General features: G+C 42.9%; 1 protein-coding gene and 1 long non-coding RNA gene across 4 annotated transcripts in view; one reads left to right on the top strand and one right to left on the bottom strand.

Annotated features, from left to right (window-relative positions):
• Window positions 1-6,282: 6,282 nt before the first annotated feature.
• LOC111098090 lies at window positions 6,283-9,366 on the bottom strand. The gene is made up of 2 exons (XR_005367001.1): window positions 7,742-9,366; window positions 6,283-6,563 (listed from the first exon to the last, which is right to left on the bottom strand). It is a non-coding gene; the product is annotated as an uncharacterized LOC111098090 (long non-coding RNA).
• Window positions 6,357-21,909, top strand: part of GNE (glucosamine (UDP-N-acetyl)-2-epimerase/N-acetylmannosamine kinase) — a 43,191-nt gene continuing 27,638 nt past the window's right edge. The window contains exons 1-2 of one of the 3 annotated variants that reach the window (XM_038552817.1): window positions 6,357-6,523; window positions 20,009-20,211. In XM_038552817.1, coding sequence (XP_038408745.1) covers window positions 6,368-6,523; window positions 20,009-20,211 — 359 coding nt within the window. In that variant the 5' untranslated portion in view covers window positions 6,357-6,367. Of the gene's footprint in view, window positions 6,524-14,110; window positions 14,225-20,008; window positions 20,212-21,909 lie in introns of those variants that run through there. The other 2 variants (XM_038552815.1, XM_038552816.1) reach the window with 2 other exon arrangements.

The raw sequence follows: 21,909 nt of genomic DNA, 5'->3' as shown, positions 1-21,909 counted from the left end.
ATCCTTAGGAGAGACACACAAAAGAATAAAAAGTCATGTGAAGATAGATGCACAAGAGATGAGAGTGATGTGGCCACAGCCACATAAACCTAGGGACACACCTACAGCCACTAGAAGCTAGAAAAGGCAAAGGACTCTCCCCTAGAACTTCCAGAGGGAGTGTGGCCTTGCAGCACCTCCATTTTGGACCTCTGACCTCCAGGACTGTGAGGGAATACAGTTTTGTGGTTTTAGTCCCTCCTGCCCCAGTTTGTGGTAGTTGTTGGTTGTCACAGGAAAGTGCCAGAGGCTCCCTCCCACTCACCTCTCCGCTGGTCCATCACCTGCACACTTGCACACCGATGGGAAAAGGCTGGAGGCTGCTCTTCCCTCCTACTCCTGGCTTCTGCTGTTTGGGTGGTTTGAGGGCAGGCCTGCAGGGCCCCATGTCAGGGACGCCTGGGTGGCTCAGCGGTTGAGCATCTGCCTTTGGCTCAAGGTGTTATCCCAGAGTCCCAGGATCGAGTCCCATATCGGGCTCCCGCGGGGAGCCTGCCTCGCTCTCTACCTGTGTCTCTGCCTCCCTCTCTTTCTGTGCCTCATGAATAAATAAATAAAATCTTAAAAAAAAAAAAAGGGGGAGCTGCATGTCTAGTCCTCTTAGACCTCCTGCCTGCCCACCACTACAGGCCTGGAGGCCTCAGGCCTCACAGCCAGCCTGTGCCGAGGATCTAGCAGCGGTCTCTTTCAGGCCCTGTGCTTGGCCCTGGGCCCCACTGTCCCTGTCTCAGGCCAGCCACAGTGTGTCATGAGTCTGTTATGATGCAGACACCTTTGCAGCATTGGAGAGGCCCCAGAGGTCCCTGGTCTCCGCAGACTTACTGTCTGCTCAATCACTTCCCACTCCCTCCCCTCTCCAGAAACACCACCAGCAGCCAGATCCTTCCAGCAATGGGCGCAGCACCTGCTCCTCCTCTGTCGCTGTGGGTGCCTGGCCCCTGCCCTGCAGGATGTCGGAACTGGGATGCGATAGGGGAGCTTCTTTCAAATGTGCAGATTCATTTCTTGGTCTTTGCTGTGGAGGAAGCCATGTACCGAATGAAAGTAAGGCGTGGGCTGAATATGACCATGGAGTTGTAACTTATTTCATTAAAGCCTTAGACCTAATGCTCAATCATGTTTGTACAAGAAAAGATAGAGAACAATGATGGTATATTTTTCATTCTAGATTAATTAAAATTTACATAACCATGACCGACCACAGCTATTAGAAGAATGTAAGGTGAGCAGCCCAGGTGGCTCAGAGGTTTAGTGTCGCCTTCAGCCAGGGCGTGATCCTGGAGACCCCGGATCGAGTCCCACATCAGGCTCCCTGCATGGAGCCTGCTTCTCCCTCTGCTTCTCATGAATAAATAAATAAAATTAAAAAAAAAAAAAAAGAATGTAAGGCTGGTCCTGATTTCCAATCCTGCCTCATTAAAAAATAAATTACTGGGGATCCCTGGGTGGCGCAGTGGTTTGGTGCCTGCCTTTGGCCCGGGGCGCGATCCTGGAGACCCGGGATCGAATCCCATGTCGGGCTCCCGGTGCATGGAGCCTGCTTCTCCCTCTGCCTGTGTCTCTGCCTCTCTCTCTCTCTCTGTGTGACTATCATAAATAAATTTTAAAAATAAAATAAAATAAAATAAAATAAATTACTTTGTAAAATCCACTCACTTCAATAATCAAGATCAGTTTATCATAATCCTTGAGTGTGAGTTTGCCCTCTCCACATCTGATTTTTTAAAAATATTTTATTAATTTATTCATGAAAGACACAGAGAGAGGCAGAGACATAGGCAGAGGGAGAAGCGGGATCCTTGCAGGGGAGCCCGATGCAGGACTCAATCCCAGGACCCCAGGATCACGACCTGAGCCGAAGGCAGACACTCGACCACTGAGCCACCAGGTGCCCCACACATCTGATTTCCTTAAAAAAAAAAAATTCTCTTTCATATCTTTAATGTTGTCACTTCAGATCATCCAAAATGTGTTTACTTTTAATAGATCAAAGAATCCATTCTAGACATAAAGTCATGAAAATTAAGACTGAACTGACCTTTAGCATCAAGAGACCATTCTTGTCTTTCTCAGCTTTTTCTAAAGCCTCTTTACACCTCATGTATATCAGAAATCATGGGGGTAATTTATCCCTATTTATATCAGAAATCTTCTCATGTCGTTTTAATTGAACTCACTGTTTGCTCAGTGTCTACTAGGTAGACCAGATTATGCATTATGCATAGCCTCATGCAAGATTTTGGAATTACAAAGATGAACAAAATGGCTGTGGTCAACCCTGACAGAGTCTAGTCTACCTGGAGTGTCGGTCTGTTACGCATATCATACACTGAGCAGTGGTTCTCAGAGTATGGTCTGGGGGCCTCTGGGAAGGGAAGAGGAGTCCCTGAGACACATGTGCGGCTGTGTGTGGAGTCCAAACTATATCCCTATGTTCACAATAATATAGCCTATTCTCGTTACGTGCAGTAGGTATGTTCTATAAGGTGACTGTGACACTGACTCAGTGAATACTAAACTATTGGTCCCAAGGGAAAAATAACATTGTTCCTGCACATCTCTGCTCACAAGATTTTTGTCAATTGAGCAATATAAAACCTGGTCTTTATGCGGGTTTTTGTTTAAAGGCACTTAAGCATGAGGGGATGGGAGGCTTGTGGGTCATCTTTCATTCACCTCCCCAACTTTGCTGGGAGGATCTCGTGACAGGACTTCTTATGGCCTTCTAGGTTCTGATGAGGTGAGAGGCTTTCTGCCCCAGTCCCCTCAACATGGAGTTTCTGAGCAGGAATCTGGAATTCCTGCTCAGCCTGGAATGGGCTCTTCTACAGAGGGTGGCCCACAACGCACACTGCAGTCGACACAGCCCCCTGTGTTTCTGCGTTGTCCCTTCTGGTGTGTGGGACAAAGACCAGGGCAGTTGGCACCCTACATTGGCTGGTTGTATCTACCCTTCGACCAGCCAGGCTCATCCTCAGCCTCGTGTGTGCTTGATAATCAGAGAGACCCAAGGGAGATGCTGGCTAGGCCCACTCCCCAGGGACTCTGGTCATAGCTGGGCCATCTCACCCCCAGATCCCAGCCTGCAACCTGGTGATGAGAACGCTCTTCAAGTTTCAGCCCTCACAGAGGAGCTTTAGTGACAGAGACTAGAAAAAGAAGGAGCAGAGAAGAGGACTTTTTTTTTTTTTTTTTTTTTTTTTTGAGAATGTTTAGGTCAAGAAGAGAAGCAGTCTGGATGTGAGGAAATGGCTGGGAATGAAGAGTGGAGATTTAAAGCAAGAGCGCTGCTGAGGGTTCTGATACGCTTAGTCATATTTGACAAAGGTAAGAGAAAATTGGAACCATTTAAAAATTATTCTTTGGTGGTCTAGCTGGTTTCTGTGATCATAACACTGCTTTTCAATTCAGACTGTGGCTTGCTTCATAACCTGTCAATATATAATGATTAACTAGGAATTTCTATGCCTGGGGAGAGACTCATGGTGCATGACACCCCTGAATGTCCCAAATTGCAAAAGAGAGTTCTATTATTTTATATGTAAGTACAAATTCCTTAAGCTTTCTACAGGCGGTGAAAAGAGAGTGGGCATAAAACTCCAGCAGAACTTCTCAATGGGGGGATACCTGGGTGGCTCAGTGGTTGAGCGTCTGCCTTTGGCTCAGGGCGTGATCCCAGAGTTCCAGGATCGAGTCCCGCATTGGGTTTCCTGCATGGAGCCTGCTTCTCCCTCTGCCTGTGTCTCTGCCTCTCTATGTCTCTCCTGAATAAATAAATAAAATCTTAAAAAAAAAAAAAAAAAGAACTTCTCAATGGGAATGGTCCTACCATTTGGGGCAGGAAAATTGTTGTGCAGGGCAGTTCCTGGCATTGCAAAAAGGTCTTACCCAGTGAAAATCAAAAGCACCCACTCCTCACTGTGACAATGAAAAATACCACCCCGCTCCACACACACTTTTTTTTTTTTTTTTAAAGATTTTATTAGCTCATGAGAGACACAGAGAGAGAGGCAGAGACACAGGCAGAGGGAGAAGCAGGCTCCATGTGGGACTGATGTGGGACTCGATCCCAGGACTCCAGGATCACGTCCTAAGCTGAAGGCAGATGCCCAGCTGCTGAACCACCCAGGCGTCCCCCCCCTCGTTTTAAATACACCCCCCCTTGGGACTGGAACTGCCTCCCTGGAGAACTATTGTCAGTCAAGAGTAGTTGGACAATATCTGAGAAATTCAGCTCAAGCTTCCGCTGCCTGTGTCATACTGTTTAACTTCTGCAGCAACCCATGTTGGTGGGGCAGGGGAGGAGGGGGCCCATCCTGTGAGGCATTCTTATGAACTAAATGTTTGTGTCTTCCCCAAAACTCATGTGTTGAAACCCTACCTCCTCCCCTCACTCTGCCCCCGGCAGCCAAATGTGATATTAGGAGATGGACGTAGTTTGGATTAGATGAGGTCATGAGGGTAGGGCCTGCAGACTGGGATTAGTGCCCTTATAAGAATCAGGAGAGTGCTGGCTTTCCCTCTGCTTCTCTGGATTTGAAGGCACAACAGAAAGTTGAGATGTAGATAGCTGGCACTTGAAAGAGGGCCTTCACCAGAACATAGCTGTGTTGGAACCCCAAGCTCAGACTTTTAGCTTCTAGGACTGTGAAAAGTACATTTCTGCTGTTTACAAACCACTGAATTACTTCTTTCTTTCTTTTTTTAAATATTTATTTATTTATTCATTCAGAGAGAGAGAGAGAGAGGCAGGCAGAGACACAGGCAGAGGGAGAAGCAGGCCCCATGCAGGGAGCCCGATGCAGGACTCGATCCTGGGTCTCCAGAATCACGCCCTGGGCTGCAGGCAGCGCTAAACCACTGCGCCATAATTTATTTTAAAAGATTATTTATTTATTTGAGAGAGTGAAATTGAGAGAAATCGCAGAGTGAGGAGAGAGCCTGATGTGGGACTCGATCCCAGGACCCTGAGATCATGACTTGAGCTGAAGGCAGATACTTAACTGACTGAGCCACCCAGGTGCCCCCCACTAAATTATTTAACTTTAGGCTGAAAGCTCCTTCCCATAATTAACTATATGTTGAAAATAAATTTTATTTATTTCTTTATTCATGAGAGACACACAGAGACAGAGGCAGAGACATAGGCAGAGGGAGAATCGGGCTCCCTGCAGGGGAGTGGGACTCACAACATGAGTCAAAGGGAGACACTCAACTGCTGAGCCACCCAGGTGCCCCTCCTTTGGGGTTTTAAATTATTTATTTATTTATTTATTTGAGAGAGAAGAGAGAGAGCATGAGGGGAGGGACAGAGGGAGAAGAGAATCTTAAGCAGACTCCCCTCACTGAGCATAGAGCCTGACTCAGGGCTGGATCCCAGGACCTTGAGATCATGACTTGAGCTGAAACCAAGAGTTGGTTGCTCAACCAACTGCGCCATTTAGGCGCCCCTCTTATAATCCTTTGTATTTCTGTGGTGTTAGTTATTATTGCTCTTCTTTTATTTCTGATTTTGATTGGGATTCTTTAAACCAATTTCATTTTTTCATCTGTGCTAGTTCAGTAAATCTGCTAGCGTATGCTAGTGAATATGCTTCCTGTTGTTCTTTGGCATTTACAAACAGCTTAGTAAAAAGTGTTCCTGAAGTAGAATGTAAAGTTGTATAGTAGAAAAGGCTAGGCTGGTGATGTGTTCAAATGAACATATGCCAGTCAAACGGAAAAAAGCAGATGATCAGCCTATAATCTGGCTGTGAGGTCTCTGAGCACCAAAAGTGCAAGATACATCCTTTATAAAACGTAGTAACGGTTTTCTGTTGTAATGTAGCTTAGGCAAAAAGCAACAATATTGATTTTTTCCTTCAGTCTCATGAAACTAAGGATTCTAAATATGCTGAGGTCAGGGACTATTAAAAAATCTTAAATCCTCCTTTAATGTTGGTTGAATTTTTCAATTAAAATTTTTAATTTTTTAGTTTTATTTTTAGTTTATTTAGTTTACTTCTTTACTCAAAGTGTGTCGATAAGTGTTTTCAATATACCTGTGTGTGAAAACAATGTGAAAAAGACGACTGAGATTTTGATTGTAGGCTTTTGTTTCTACCTTTGAGGAAGTCAGAAGAAAATAATTTTTCTAGTGGAAAATAGAATTAAATGGTAGAAACAGGGAAGTAACACTCAAAAACCGACCGTCCTCCTATTTTCAAGCTGTTGTCCAGGAATACAGGAAGAATTTTGAATCAGTTTTTTTTTTTTTTTTTTTTTTTTTTTTTGGTCTTCCTTTTCAGAGGCGGGGCTCAAGATTTAGTCTGGAATTCAGATCCTGTTAATGACTGCTCTGTGGCAGCTAAACCGAGAGAACAAGCAGCTGCCCTGTTCATTAATTCAAACAACACCGGGTACAGAGCTTGTGCTGCAGAGCTTTTGCTACGGGATGGAAATCAATGTGTATCCTCAGTGGAAGTTGTGCCTTCAAGGACCTCATGTAAGTAATTTAGCAAGTCAATAGAGCTTCATCATGAAAACTGCAATATGAAAAAAAAAAAAAAAGGGAAATAAATTACAAGGAAGAAGAGGAAAACTTTAGTTTTAAATCTATCCCATCCATCTTTTAAAAAATGTCTTTTTACTGCTGTTTCTGGGGTTGCTATTTGTTTCTCTGTTACTGTGCTGGAACTTCTGGTCTAAGCTGTAAGTTGAAAATGAACTCTTTCCCTCAAATTCCTCACGCTTTCATCAGATAAAGTCGGTTTGCTTTTACTTTTTGAATCTTCTGCTTCACAAATGCAATTTACTTCCAGAAATGTGATGTTCATGGCAACTATTTTTACTTTCTTCTTTGATTTTGAAACTTGATGGATAGAGGGGCCCAGCTAAGGCTTCTTTCTCTCCCATTAGCCACCTGCGGGGAAAGGAGTGTGTTTGCTTCTGAGTTAATTAGTATCCAATGGTAATGACAATTACTAGGTTTATTGAAATATAACTATGTCATATAGTGTGCTATATTTTAATGAAATTTATTTAACCTAAATTTTTCCTTGAGGCATATGGAAATCCAGATGTTTTAGGGAATTATCATCACATTTCATCTGGTGATTTTAAAAAATGTATATATTTAAAGATTGTCTAGGGGTGTCAGACTGGCTGAGTCCGTAGAGCATGTGACTCCTGATTTCAGGGTTGGGAGTTCAAGCCCCACGTTGGGCATAGAGATTACTTAAAAAATAAAATATTTTTAAAAGAAAGATCATCTACAGTTAAGAAATAATTTATTAGCAGTTTTTAATCAAATAGCATCATTCTTGCAATTATTTTCGATAGTTAACTTCTAGCTTTATCACTAATGTCTAATCTCTATTTGCCTTCTTCAGTGAGAATATATTATTATTATTATTTTTTTTGGTAGCACTCTCACTTATATTTAAATTCAAGGTCAGAGTTTCTGAGTTGGAACTTCTTAGGTTTTCTTTTTCTTCCTCATGTCTTCAATGAAGTCTAAGAAATGGCTGTCTCTGGTTACAAAGGGAATAGTTGTTCTGATTCTCATTTTTCATGTGACTGTTTTTTTTTTAATGTGCCTTGAAATTACCATTTCATCCATCTGCCTAATGTTTGGTGGTTCTATAACTGACTACATGAACTCTGAAATACTCCATGTGGTTTTTAAGTCCCTGTCAAGGTACTCTTCTCCTTCATAATATACCTGTGTTTTCCAATGTTCCGCAACAAAACTTGTCTCCTGTTGGTCTAGTCTCCCATGTACGTTATTATCACTTCCTTATTATGTTCAATCACACCACATTCTCTTCTCGAAAAATGCTCATCTGAAATGTAAAACTGATAGGACTTCATGACAGACTGAAATTGAGAACTAATGGAGAAGTCAAAGAAGTCTCCCAGTTTCTGGGTAGATGAGGAGACCATTCGCTGAGAATGAGAGTAGAGGGCAGCCTGCGTGGCTCTGCGGTTTAGCGCCTCCTTCAGCCCAGGGTCTGATCCTGGAGACCTGGGGATGGAGTACCATGTCGGGCTCCCTGCATGGAGCCTGCTTTGTCTCTGCCTCTCTCTCTCTTTCTGTATGTCTCTCATGAATAAATAAAATCTTAAAAAAAAAAAAAAAAGAGTAGAAAAGCCCAAGTTTATGGAGGAGAAGAAAATTTCACTCTGGCCAGTTGATTTGAAGTGCCCATGGAACCTAGCCAAATGCAGGTGTCCTAAAAGGAGTTAGATGTTTGGGTCTGGACTGAGAAAACTAGGCTGGAGTTTCAGATTTTTTTATTTTTTAAATTTTTTTGGAGTTTCAGATTTAGCAGTAATTTAAAATGTTTGTTTGTGAAGCTGTGTGGGTAGATGAGCTTAAGCTGGGAGGATACTAAAGTGAGATGAAAATGAAGCTAAGTGGGGAATTCCGAGAAAACATTAACTTTTAAGTAGTGGTTTGAGGAAGTATAGCAACCAGAGAGGTGGCAGGTAGGCAGGAAATCAGGAACTGTCATGGAAATGTGGGAAGAAGTTTCAAGAATGAGGCAGTGACCACAGTGTAAAGAAGGGGTTAAGAGAAGAGCAGCTGGAGAGCAGAAAAGACTCAGAGCCTGGGTGGTCAGAAAAAGTGAGTGGAGAAAGAGGGAAAGTGGCCAGGAAAGCAGCACTGAATGTTTAACATAACACATAATAAACTGAAGTCCCTGGGTTTCCACAGGGGTTTCCACCCTATAAAATTAAATTTAATAATGTCTAAGAGTCTAATCATCTAGGACTTAGAAAACTGTTATAAGTAGAATATTATAAAAAGAGTTCTGAACTGGCCAAGAGTAAAAGTATAACAAACTGGGCATCAGGGGCATTTAAAAAGTCTGGCGAAACAGGTAGAACAAGAAATGTAGTTGGTGCCTTGGGCTAAGAGTGTGCAGTGTATTTCAAAATAGACCATTTTGTTGGGTGAATTATACCTATCAAAATTCGTATCTCTGACCCATATCATTCTCCAGGTCCCCAGTCTAATGAAAATGACCTTTAGGTACTGCAAATTCAACATATCCAAATCAGAGATCCTTATCACCACCTCAAACCTGCTGCTTCTCTGTTTCAGATCCAGCACTGCCAGCCACCCAGCTGCTTTGAAATAGAAACCTGTCATTCTCTTACAATATCGTCTCTTCAATCCTGTCTCTGCCATCAAGTTCTGACCATTCTTTCTCCACATTCTTTTGATTTCATCCTCTTAATTCCTACTACCACCATCTTTTTTTAACAATTAGTTTTTTTGTTTTGTTTAAAGATTTTATTATTTATTCAGGAGAATACACAGAGAGGAGACAAAGAGAGAGGCAGAGGCACAGGCGGAGGGAGAAGCAGGCTCTATGCAGGGAGCCCGACGTGGGACTCGATCCGGGGTCTCCAGGGTGTCCAGGCTCACGCCCTGGGATGAAGGCAGGTGCTAAACCGCTGAGCCACCCGGGCTGCCCCCACCACCACCATCTTAATTCAGGTCCTGAAATAGGATTCTTAACTGGCCTACCTTCTTCTAGTTCTTCCCCTTCTTTCCAACCCATCTTCCACAAATCTTTTTTTTTTTTTTAAGATTTTATTTATTCATTCATAGAGACACACACAGAGAGAGAGGCAGAGACACAGGCAGAGGGAGAAGCAGGCTCCATGCGGGGAGCACGATGTGGGACTCGATCCGAGGTCTCCATGATCATGCCCTGGGCTGCAGGCGCGCTAAACCGCTGCGCCACCAGGGCTGCCCGATCTTCCACAAATCTAATTAAGCAAATCTGATGTCATTCCCTTGACTTAAAAAAAATCTCCCAATTCTAATGAGGAGAAAGAAAGCCTGACCTCCAGGCACGCCTGGGTTGGTTAAGCGTCTGCCTTCAGGTCATGATATTGGGGTTCTGAGATCGAGCCCCACATCTGGTTCTCTGCTCACTGAAGAGTCTAATTCTCCTTCTCCCTCTGTCTCCCCTGCTCATGCTTTCTCTCTCTCAAAGAAATTAAAAAAGGAAGGAAGGAAGAAATCTAAAAGCAAGCAAGCAAGCAAGCCTGCCTTACCTCAGCAGGACATAACCCAAGGCCCTTGTTGATCTGGCTTTACTTCACATGTTAGCTGCATCTCATTACTTTCTTCCTCCATACATGTAGCCTATAACACCATTAAGTTTCTTCCTGTTCAACTCACCGTGCTTTTTTTTACACTTGATCCACTGTAAAGTCTGAGCAACAGTGTTGTACTAATATGATCATAAGCTTGGGTGCTTGGAGGAGTGTTGATGGGAAATTGAATCCAAGTGACTTGGACCAGTCATAGAGAAAAGACCTGGGATAGCAATGACTCTTTTTTTTTTAAAAGGTTTTGTTTTTAAAGAAATATCTACACCCAGCATGAGGCTCAAACTTACAACCCTGAGATCAAGAGTTACATGCTCTACTGACTGAGCCAGCCAGGCACCCAGCAATTACTCTTCGATAGGAGATATAATCCCCCCATTTCACTCAAAGCTTGTTAGACTGTATTTCTTACATATGTCATGATTCAAGGAACTATCAGGGAGAAAAGTATACCTAACAGAGTGAACCTCAAGGAATTTATGATCTGATGAGAAAGAACATAATGCTGTCGATTTTTTTAAAGGATTTTTTAATTTATTCATGAGGGACACACAGAGAGAGGGGCAGAGACACAGGCAGAGGGAGAACAGGCTCTATGCAGGGAGCCCGAAGGGGAGCTCCATCCCAGGACCCCAGGACCATGCCCTGAGCCAAAAGCAGATGCTCAACCGCTGAGCCACCCAGGCATCCATCCTGTCGAACTTTTAATAACAGAGTCAAAGTTAAAGACAAACTAGTTTTAAATACTTCTCCAGTTCTTCTGGAATAGCTATGCAAATTAAACTTTCTGAACTCCAATTAGTCAGGGTTGGCTGAGTTCTTTCTGGCTTACCTCATTTCCCTAGCAGACAGATAAGAAATAAAATTATTTATGGGTTTGAAATACGATACTTTTATAGCTCATAAAGAAAAATACTTAAAAAATCCCAGTAAAGGGCATTTCACAAAAACAAAGACATAGTCATTGTATTTATTTGTACTTTTCTTCTGTAATTGGGAGAGCTGGCATAGGGATGGCTCACAACCAGAGGTACTCTGAAAAGCTGATTGACGTAATAAACTGATTAGTAGTTGAGGGTATATGAGTAGTGATTAAACGGTCCCAAAATATGAATTTCAAAAGGCTCATTTTCTTGTTATGAATATCTTAATCACTACCTTTGTAAGCATATCTTTCAGACTTGTGCTCTTGCAAACCTGAAGTTGACCTGTACAGTGTAGGATGTTACTGAATTACTTTAAGTCAATGTAACCTTAATCCTTACATGCTTTTCCTAAAGGGGAAAGAACTGCTTTCCCATCTATGTCGTCATCAGTGCAACAAGAGTAGTTCTCTCTGGTCTGGGGGGTGCTTATATGACCTGGTTGGGCTATCAACAATCTGGCTTACGCAGTGATATCTGGTTTGTAAGATGTTTTTTACCTTTTTTATGCACTCAAGAGGTTCCTACTCAAATGATATATGGAAATATAAAATTTTCAATATTGGTAAAAAAAACCCCAAAATCTACAGGTGGTTTAATAAGTGCACAAATTCTCAAAATCATATTATTTAGTTACATTTTTTCCTAGCTATAATCTTAACCATGAAGTATTTTAAAAATACATAGTACTTATACACAGAAAAGTGGAGATATCTTAAGTGTATAATTTGAATTCTAACAAACTAAACACACCCATGTAATAAGCACCCAGATTTTTAAAAAAGTGAACATTAACCTGTTCTTTAATTTTTCTTAACTGTGAAGAGAAAAAATTAGGGTTCTTTCTGGATATTTGGTGGTATGGCATGCACCTTTATTATTATTTTTACTTATTATTATTTATTTTTAAGTAATCTCTACACCCAGTGTGGGGCTCCAACTCACAGCCCCCAAGATCTAGAGTCACGTGCTCCATCAACTGAGCCAGCCAGGTAGCCCCCTGGCATGTAACTTTAAAGGCAATATGCCCATCTTGAACATTTCATTGTGGTAGGCAAAATAATAGCTCCCTAAAGATATCCATGTCTTAATCCCTAGGACTTGTGAATATTTCCTTATATAGCAAGGGAGACTTTGCAGATGTGATTAAATTACGGATTTTGAGATGGGGAGATTGTCCTAAGTGGACCCAAGGTAATCACAGGGGTCTTTTCAAGTGAAGGAGGAGGAGAGTCACAGGAGAAGTGATAAGAAGAGGCCAGAGAGGCCACAAAACAAGGAATGAAGGGAGCCTGTAGCTAAGGAAAGGCCTGCACCCTAGGGAAGGCCGACCCACTGATACCTTTAAAAAAAAAAAAAGACTGATGGGCAGCCTGGGTGGTTCGGAGGTTTGGCGCCGCCTTCAGCCCAGGGAGTGATCATGTCGACTCAGGATCGAGTCCCACAGCGGGATCCCTGCATGGAGCCTACTTCTCCCTCTGCCTGTGTCTCTGTCTCTCTCTCTCTGTGTCTCTTATGAATAAATAAAGTCTTTAAAAAAGAAAAAAAACAAAGACTGATATATATTTGACCTATAACATTAGTTTCAAGTGTACAATGTAATGACTTGGTGTATGTATATATTATGAAATGATCACAATGTGTAGCTAACATCCATCACCACGCATAGTTGCCTAGTTACAAATTTCTTTTCTTATGATACCTATATTGCTGCTTTGATTTGAGCTGGGCGAAACCCATTTCAGTTTCCTAACTCTCAGAACTGTAAGATAATACATTCGTTTTCAGCAACTAGGTTCGAGGTAATTTGCTACAGCAGCAATAGAAAACGAATACACTCTCTGCTGAATCTGTGTCCAGATTCATGTATATTATTGCTCACTTAATAGCTTTATATAGGTACTCCATAAGCATCTCAAACATATCCGAAATTAAAACTTTAGTCCCTCAGCTTTTTTCTCATCTTGGTAAATAGCACCAATCACCCCATTACTAGTGCCAGACACCTGGAAGTCATCCTTGTTTCCTTCCTTTTCTGTTATCCCCTCATACCTAATCCATAATTTTCAATTCTGCTTCCACAGTAAAATCTCATATCATGCACGTGAGTTTCATTGCCACCTTTTTTTTTTTTTTTTTTTTTTTTACAATTTGATTCTCTTTAATATGGAATGTATGCATATACTACAAAATACAAAAGATCGTATAAATAGGGCTGGAAGGGCAGCCCTGGTCGCTCAGGGGCTTAGCGCCGCCTTCAGCCCAGGGCTTGATCCTGGAGGCCCGGGATCGAGTCCCACGTCGGGCTCCCTGCATGGAGCCTGCTTCTCCCTCTGCCTGTGTCTCTGCGCCTCTCTGTCTCTCTCATGAATAAATAAAATCTTTAAACTATATTTTTCAATGTTTTTTAAATCCAACTCATTCCAAGTTTGTCATTGGTGACTCAGTCGTTTGAAAGACCTTTATCAGGCGCCGGGGGAGCCCCCCTCGGGCGGCCCCGGGCGGGGACTGGCGGGAGGTTCCCTAGAGGGGAGGCCTAGGCGGCGCCTCCCCACCTACTGGTCGGCCTTACTTGCATCCTCATCCACACCCCCTCCGTCCTCCAGCAGACGCGCTCCGGGAGAGGCGAGGCCCTAACTCAGGAGAGGGCTCTGCGGCGGTTTCGGTCTGGGCCTACGACGTGCCTGAGGGAACAGACGGCCTAATCCCCCGCTGGGTGCCAGGCCAAAACAACCACCGCCAGCCAGGACCCGGGGACCCAGCGTGCGCGCGGCTGCGGCGGCAGAGGAGGAGACCGCGCGGGGGCGGGAGCAGAGGCCGGCGAGACCCGGGCCGCCACGACAACGGAAGGCACCCCGCCCCTCGCCCCCGGCCCCCCTCCAAAAAACCGTTTGGCAAGGGGGTGGGGCTCGGGCGAGCGCAGCCAATCCCAGGGCCGCTCTCAGGTTACGTAAGTGCGCGCTCGCCGACTCGGCGCTCGGGGGCGTGCGAGGCTGGGGTCGAGCCCGGAGGGCTCTGCGCGCGTGGCCGGCCTGCGGAAGCCGTGGGGGCGGCCGTGCGCGGACCCGCTTTCTGGGGCCGGGTTCGGCTCTCGCCCTCGAGGCGCGGCGGCGGCGGCGGCGGCGTGGGAGGGAGCTGCGCGCCAGCTTGCGGTGAGCGCCCCGCGTCGCCGGGACTCGGGGGCCGGGCCGGGAGAGCATCCTCCGGGCCCCCACGGCCTCTTCCTCCGGCCCCTGCCTTGTGGACCTCCCCGCGTCCCCAGGGCCCGCCCAGACCCGGGCCTCGTCCTGTCCTCCGCAGGCCTGAGTGCCAGGCCCCTCTGTAGTCCCGTTACGGGGTCCGCGGTGCGACCCGCGGAGCAGACAGGTTCCCGGCCCCCCCGCCCCGGGGCAAGCAGCCGGCGGCCCAGACTGGACTCCGTGCCCGGGTAGTGCTGTCCAGGAAGGGGGCGGGCTGTGCTGGGAGGCAGGGTTGTGTCGCGGCGGGTGCAGGAGAGGGCGGGGAGCTCCTTGACAGACCAGCTGCTCTGGGGTGTGAAGGGGTCAACCAGGAGATGACATCGAAGGGCTGGGCTGGGCTTCCTGACTAGTTCAGGCGTTTATTTTTTTCGCCCAAGTCTGAGCACACCTGTGAAATTGTTAGAGCCAGATAAAGTATTTTTGGTTTCTCTGAAAGAGGAGGGGTGGGCGCGGCTTAGCAGTCTAGATCATTGTTTAACCCAGCTGTGGAGGCCCTGGAAGGAGCCAAACCAAACTAGATGAGTCTCAGGCCACTTTTACATTTTTATATACCCCCCACCCCGTTCTCAATCCCGAGTTTCATCCCCGCTGCGCCGAGGGAAGAGTGATCTTTCGTGGCAGGACCCGGAGCAAAATAGGCCCGTGGATGTTAATGATCAGACACTAGGCAAACACTGGATGTGGCAATATCCTGCGTCCTGGTTTGATTTTAGGTTCTGGTAATTCTTTTTTTTTTTTTTTTTTTTAAGATTTTATTTATTCATGAGAGAGAGAGACACACACACACAGACAGAGGGAGGGAGAAGCAGGCTCCACGCAGGGAGCCCGACACGGGACTCCATCCTGGGTCTCCAGGATCCGGCCCTGGGCTGAAGGCGGCGCTAAACCGCTGAGCTACCGGGGCTGCCCGATTCTGGCAATTCTTAACTGTGGTTTGGGACAAGCAAATTATTTTGGCTGTACCTCAGTGTCCCCCTCTGTAAAATGGGGCTGGTGAGAGGGCTGTCCCGGATGAAATGGTTTTAAGGCTTGTAAAGCTCTTAACACAATGCTTAGCAATTCAGAAGTACTTCTCAAATGTTTGTTGTTACGGTTTCCTCTGCTCAGTGACTGCCTGAGCCAAATGTTCCTGAGTCTTTTCCACAGTTGAGTGGAATGTTTTTCTGGAAAGTGTTGATCACCTTTTGTCAGCATTTAAAACGGGAGAATGCAGGAAGTGGTCTTTAAGAATTGGGTTTCTCAGAGATTGTCAGGGAATTCAAGATGAAAGCCTATTTCTCTGTTATTTATCTGTATTTTAGTTATGATTTTGAAATGGATAGAGGAGATAGGTGCAAATATCTAATCCCTCCTGACTTTCTGACCTTTAGGCTTGAGGGGATTATGGACAACAAACTTACTTTATAGTATCTATTTAAAAGATTTCTGGGCAGCCCGGGTGGCTCAGCGGTTTAGCGCAGCCTTCAGTCCAGGGCCTGATCCTGGAGACCTGGGATCGAGTCCCACATCGGGCTCCCTGCATGGAGCCTGCTTCTCCCTCTGCCTCTCTCTCTCTCTCTCTCTCTCTCTCTCTCTCTCTCTCTCTCGTCTATGAATAAATAATAAATAAATCTTTAAAAAAAATAAAAGATTTCTTGTTCTTAATAAGGAAAACTTCAAATATGTCTGAAAGGACAAAGACGGTATGACATCCTCTCCCAGTTATCAAGATGCAACACATTAATATGTTTGTTTCACATCTCTGCTTATGGTATAACTTGGTATAAATGTTAGCTAAAGCCTGAAAAGCCTCATTTTTTCCCCCCTTCTCTCCCTTTCTAGAGGTAACTACTTTCCTGAGTTAGTGTGGAACTTTACTGTAGATCAGTAAACAACATATAGTAGTGTTGTGTACACTTTGAAAAACTTTTAAAAAGGTACCCTATTGTATCTAACTTTAGAATTTGCTGTTTTCCTCTAATGTTTGTTTCTGAGATTTATTAATATAGACAAATATAGACATAGTCCAATCATTTTAATTGCCATCTGGTATTCCACTGTGTAAAGAATCGAGTTTTATCTTGTTTGCTTTACATTATACTTGATGCAACTTAAATTGTCCTATTACAGTTTAAGTCCATTTTGCCACTCATTCATTATTTTGCCATTTATCCATTCTATACTGGTTATGGGGACTCTGGCCACAGTTCTCAATATAAAAATATATCTCTGGGATGACCTCTTAGCCAGAACAAATAATAATATATACTGGGCTAAGAAAAAAAAATATTAATTTTGTTTTTGGGGCTTCTATTTGGAAAAGAGAACTAGTTAAGATCTATTACGTGACCTAGTGTCAAGTACTAGATTTAAGATTTCTAAAAATCAGAGACTGGTTTTTCTCAGTTCTGTTTCTCTCAGCTTTCTTTATAGTGCTCTGCACAGAGTTGATACTAAATGTTTGTGACCTTGATTATTTTTACTTTTGGGGCTCTCATAACCCTTCATATCTTTGAAGAGAATGATGGCTGGCCATTTTCAAAACTCTGCACTTTTAGTTTTGATATTTCCAGTGCCTTTAAACTTTCCCATTTAAAAAATAAACTTTCCCATTTTGCCATTCAATTCAGAAACAATTAAAAGCATTTTCATTCATTCATTCATTCATTCATTCATTCATTCATTCATTCATTCATTCATTCGAGAGGCAGAGAGACAGAGACATAGGCAGAGGGAGAAGCCGGCTCCATGCAGGGAGTCCAGTGTGGGACTCAGTCCTGGTCTCTAGGATCACGCCCTGGGCTAAAGGTGGCGCTAAACCACTGAGCCACCAGGGCTGCCCTAATTAAAAGCATTTTTAAAAGCAAGGTATGCAACATCCGTTTGTAGAGTGTTAACAAATGTATAATATATGCTGCATGTATATAAGCAAATACATCTGCTTTTCTGTATGCATGATTTATAAAAGTATGCATAAGAAACCAGTAACTCCTAACTTCCAGGGAGACGAACTATGTGGCTGGGGAACACAGATGAGGAGACTCTGCTGTACAGGCTCTTATGACTTCTCAGTTTTAAACCATGTGAATATATTACCTAATTAAAAAAATAAGTTAAAATTATTTTTCAAAACTCCAAACTTCTCCCCCTAAGAAGATATTTTACCGTATTTTTAAGATTTAACTTCTTTCCCCAAAAATGCTTTGGCATTAATAACATTTTTGCCTTTTTCGTAGTTTGTTTATTTGGCTAGTTTAGTCTCAGTTTTGGTAGAATAACCTTTGAGTTACTTGGTAAATATTAAGCATTGCAAGATGAAGTTTACTGTTCTGTTCAAATAAAAACAAATTGACCAGCCATGAAAGATTTGCTTTGCCTCACGCAGCAAGTTGAATATCACCAACAATTTATTCAGCTCAAATTTAATGATCAGTGAAAGAAGGATTATGTAAAGAACATTTAAGACAACCATTTTTGGAAAAATATTTTTTTTTAATTTATTTATTTTTATTTTTTTTTTAAATTTTTTATTTATTTATGATAGTCAGAGAGAGAGAGAGGCAGAGACACAGGCAGAGGGAGAAGCAGGCTCCATGCACCGGGAGCCCGACGTGGGATTTGATCCCGGGTCTCCAGGATCGCGCCCTGGGCCAAAGGCAGGCGCCAAACCGCTGCGCCACCCAGGGATCCCCCATATTTTTGTTTTTAATGATTAGGTAATACTTAGATCTTAGGAATATAACTCTCTTGACAGAATGCTTATTATATTTATAAGTGCTTTCTGTTGGGTGGAATTAGCTTCTACTGGAGATTAAGTTCAGAATGGGCTTATGATGAGGCAGTTTGCGTGCTCACAGAAGTTCAAGCCTAATAGAGATGAGATGGCAGCTGTTGCGATTTTTCCAGCAGGTTTTAGAGTTTACCCTGATCTGAAGGGCAGCTACCCTTCTACTGGCATCCTTCTTCAAGCTTCTCTGTATTCCTGATCACAGATTCTAATATTGACACACTTCGTGAAGCAAAAGCATTGAATAATCCGTGAGGTGGAATTTTACATTGATCTAGAGAAGTTTAAAATGCTCCATAAAACATCTCTTATCCCTTGGCCCTGAGTTTTACTTCGATTGGAAGGTATAGATGGCAGGAGGGAAGGGGTGGGCAGAATAATTGAGCAAAAGTATATATATGTTTGGTAGGGCCATAGTACTTGAGGAAGGCAGCAGCTAAAGGGGTGAGGTGAAGAGGAACTGAAGTTTATGTAAAGGTTTTTAAGAAGAGGCAATGCTTAGACTGAGGTTTGAAGGATGAGGAGGAGCCCAGGCCAGAGGGAAAGGAAGTTTTAAGTAGAGGTACTTATATCTTTGAAAGGCACAGAAGAAGTTTGTAGACTCAGTGGTTGAACTGCAGGTACTTTGGTATGGCTTTGGCACAGAGTAAGGGTAATTGTAAGTCAAGAAGTGGTTGGAAAGATGGCCTAGGTCCAGATCAGTAATTTGGACTTTATCCATATGTTGTATATTCTGTGGAGCATGATAATTTATGAACTTTAGAAAGCTCGCTCTGAAAGTCTGTGAGAAGCAGGGCAAGACTAGAGATAGGCAAACTACTTCGCGGCAGCTGTTAAACAGTGGTTCAAATCTTAAATGAGGGGTCCATCTAGGGGGAGTCCTGGTGGAGATAAAGAGGAGAAGTTAGATATGAAAGATACTCAGGAGGTGGAGGGGCCCCTGAGTGGCTCAGTCTGTTAAGTGTCTATCTCAGCTCAGGTTTTGATCTCAGAGTTGTGAGTTCAAGTCCAACTCTTGATCTCAGAGTTGTGCATTCCTTCACACCCAGTGTGGAGCCTACTTAAAAAAAAAAAAAAAAAAAAAAAGATATTCAGGAGGTATTCAGAACTGACAGGGCATAGGAGGTACAGAGTAAGGAACCAGAGAAGACAAGGACGTCAAGTGTCAAGGCATTTGGATGAACGGAAGTTCATAACTGAATTAGAGAACAAGAAAGGAGAAATAGCAATGAGAAAAAGAAAATGAATTCTGATTGGGCCATTGACTTTAAGGTGTGTGAGTCAGGCGATACCTTATAGGCATTTGGAATTGTTGAAAATTAGTAGGCACTGGCTATAGGGGCTAATGAGGTTTATAGCCAGTTATAGGCCTATTTTTAATTTTACTTTCTCTTCCTCAGCACTAATCACAGTGCTTTATGTATAGTGGGTGTTTAGTGGGAAGGTGAATCGATCTCCTTCCTTATAAGTTGTGATTTTGAATCTTGGGGAAGTAATTTTCTCTCTCAAGATGTACATTTCCCTTTCTGTGAGAGAGGGTGTTGAACTAGACCAGTTGTTCTGAGTCACAGTTTTGCAGTAGTCTGGTATGTGGGAATCAGTTGTGAAGTATGGTAAGTAATTTCTAACCAGTGAGCTGATGTTTGCTTGTCTTTTAAATGGGAGCTGATTCATGTCATGGTTACTTACTTGCATTCCAGTGTGTTTTCTTAAGTGTGAGAGAAAGAGGTGGATTTAGTCAGCTGGAATCTCCTAGCTCTGTATGTGCTGGGGTGGGGATTGGGGGCAGGTTACATAGGAGTGGGTGGGGGACAAAGGTTTAAGAAGCACTGTATTAAATGGTGGCTAGAGGCTTGGAACTGCAGCATTCTGTGTTTCTATCTAGGACCTATCATTCTGATGAGAAATCATTTTTATTTTTGCAATTTTAGGAATTCTATTTTAAGAACCTCTCACAAAAGAGACGAGCCATGGAGAAGAATGGGGATAACCGGAAGCTTCGAGTTTGTGTCGCCACTTGCAACCGTGCTGATTATTCCAAACTTGCCCCAATCATGTTTGGCATTAAAATGGAACCTGAGTTCTTTGAACTTGATGTGGTGGTACTTGGCTCTCACCTAATAGATGATTATGGGTAAGATGAAAGCATTTTCTTATGATATTCTTCATTGTAACATGGTGTACTGGAGAGAGCTAGGCTCTTGTAGCCATGTGGACCTCGCCTCAAATCCCAGTTCTCCCTCATAGTTTTTATATGGGCTTGCAGAAGTTGCATCTTCAGTTCCTCAAATAAAAATGGATTGAAAACCTGTGTTGTAGGTTCCTGTGAAGAATGGAGATAGTGATACGAAGTGTCCATCACAATGTGGCTACATGATAGGTGCTTGATAAATGATAGCTGTAAATATTTTTATTATTGCTTGTTACATTCAGGAGAAGTGCCACTTATAAATATGTGTTGTGTGATTCTACTAATGGAACTTCTTGTAATATGTTTTGAGAGTTCTACTAGTACTTCTTTCTTAAAACTCATGGATAGATCGACAGCATATAAAGTAGTAGATATGCAACAAGATTTAAAAAAAAATCGAATTTGCAAGATAAAGTAGAATGTAGAATTGCCATTATTTTGATGTTTATCATTAGGTTTGTTATTGATCACAGTCTAAATTTGAAAAATGAAAGTTGGGAAATCTTAGAAGGAACAGAATATCTAAACCAAAGATGAACATTCATTTCGTTCTGGGTAATACAGTGGCATTTAGTGCACTCTTGTGGCATAAAAACATTAATGCAGCTTCCAAAGACGGTCAGTAATATATATGAAAGAAGCTTGTGTTAAAGTAAAATTGCCTTTTCAGACTATTCTTTAAAAGCAAGGCAACAACAACAACAAAAGCAAATGAAAATCTACCTCTAAAAACCAGTTTGCTTTAAGGAGAATACTTAGAGAAGAAACTTATGGTTAGCTCAAAAATTCATAGGTCTTAAAAATGTAAAATGAATTCTGGCTATCCACCGGGTTTTCTTACATAGGATGAAGTAGAAGAGAAATTTTAGTTAGAGCCTGAAATGAAGTTTCAGTGGGTTCCTTTACTTGAGTATAGTTCAGGAGTAAGATTAATGGGATGGAGGATCTCAAGGAAATGGTGTTAGGTTTCCCTGTCTGCCTATGTAAGAGTGGAAAGGCAGTATTTGTCTCATGAGACTGTTAAATATGACAATTGGCTGGTACTTAATGGAAAAGTTGTTTAAAGTACATCCTAGGGACTCCTGGGTGGCTCAAGGGTTGAGTCACTGCCTTTGGCTCAGGGTGTGAGGGTGTGATCCTGGAGTTTCCAGATTGAGTCGCACGTCGGGCTCCCTGCATGGAGCCTGCTTCTCCCTCTGCCTGTGTCTCTGCCTCTCTCTCTCTGTCTCTCATAAATAAAATCTTAAAAAAAAAAAAAAGTATATCCTAACATAAGTTGGTTGCTTCTGGGTGAGGAACTGAATCACTGGGAAACAAAAGTGAGAAGGTAGCCTTTTCACTGAAGAAACTTTAGTATTTAAATTTTAAACCATGTGAATGTATTATCTATATTTCAAAGACATTAAAACAAATAAGCTACCCTCTATTTCAACTAGTTGGATAGTTTTTTTAAAAACATCATTCTTATGCTCTTAAGAACTGAGTGAAAAAGGAAATCAAATAAGTAACAACAGACTAGTTAGAAACTCAGTTCATTTATTTCATATGAGTTGTTTTAGGTCTACAGCAAAATTGAGCAGAAGGTACAGAGGTTACCCTATATACCTCTCTGCTTCCACACATGCATAGCCTCTCCCGTTA

This window comes from Canis lupus, chromosome 11 (genome assembly GCF_011100685.1).
Source record: "Canis lupus familiaris isolate Mischka breed German Shepherd chromosome 11, alternate assembly UU_Cfam_GSD_1.0, whole genome shotgun sequence".
Classification (NCBI taxonomy): Eukaryota; Metazoa; Chordata; class Mammalia; order Carnivora; family Canidae; genus Canis; species Canis lupus.
Note: the sequence above shows the minus strand (reverse complement) of the source record. Positions and strands in the feature narration are given on the sequence as shown.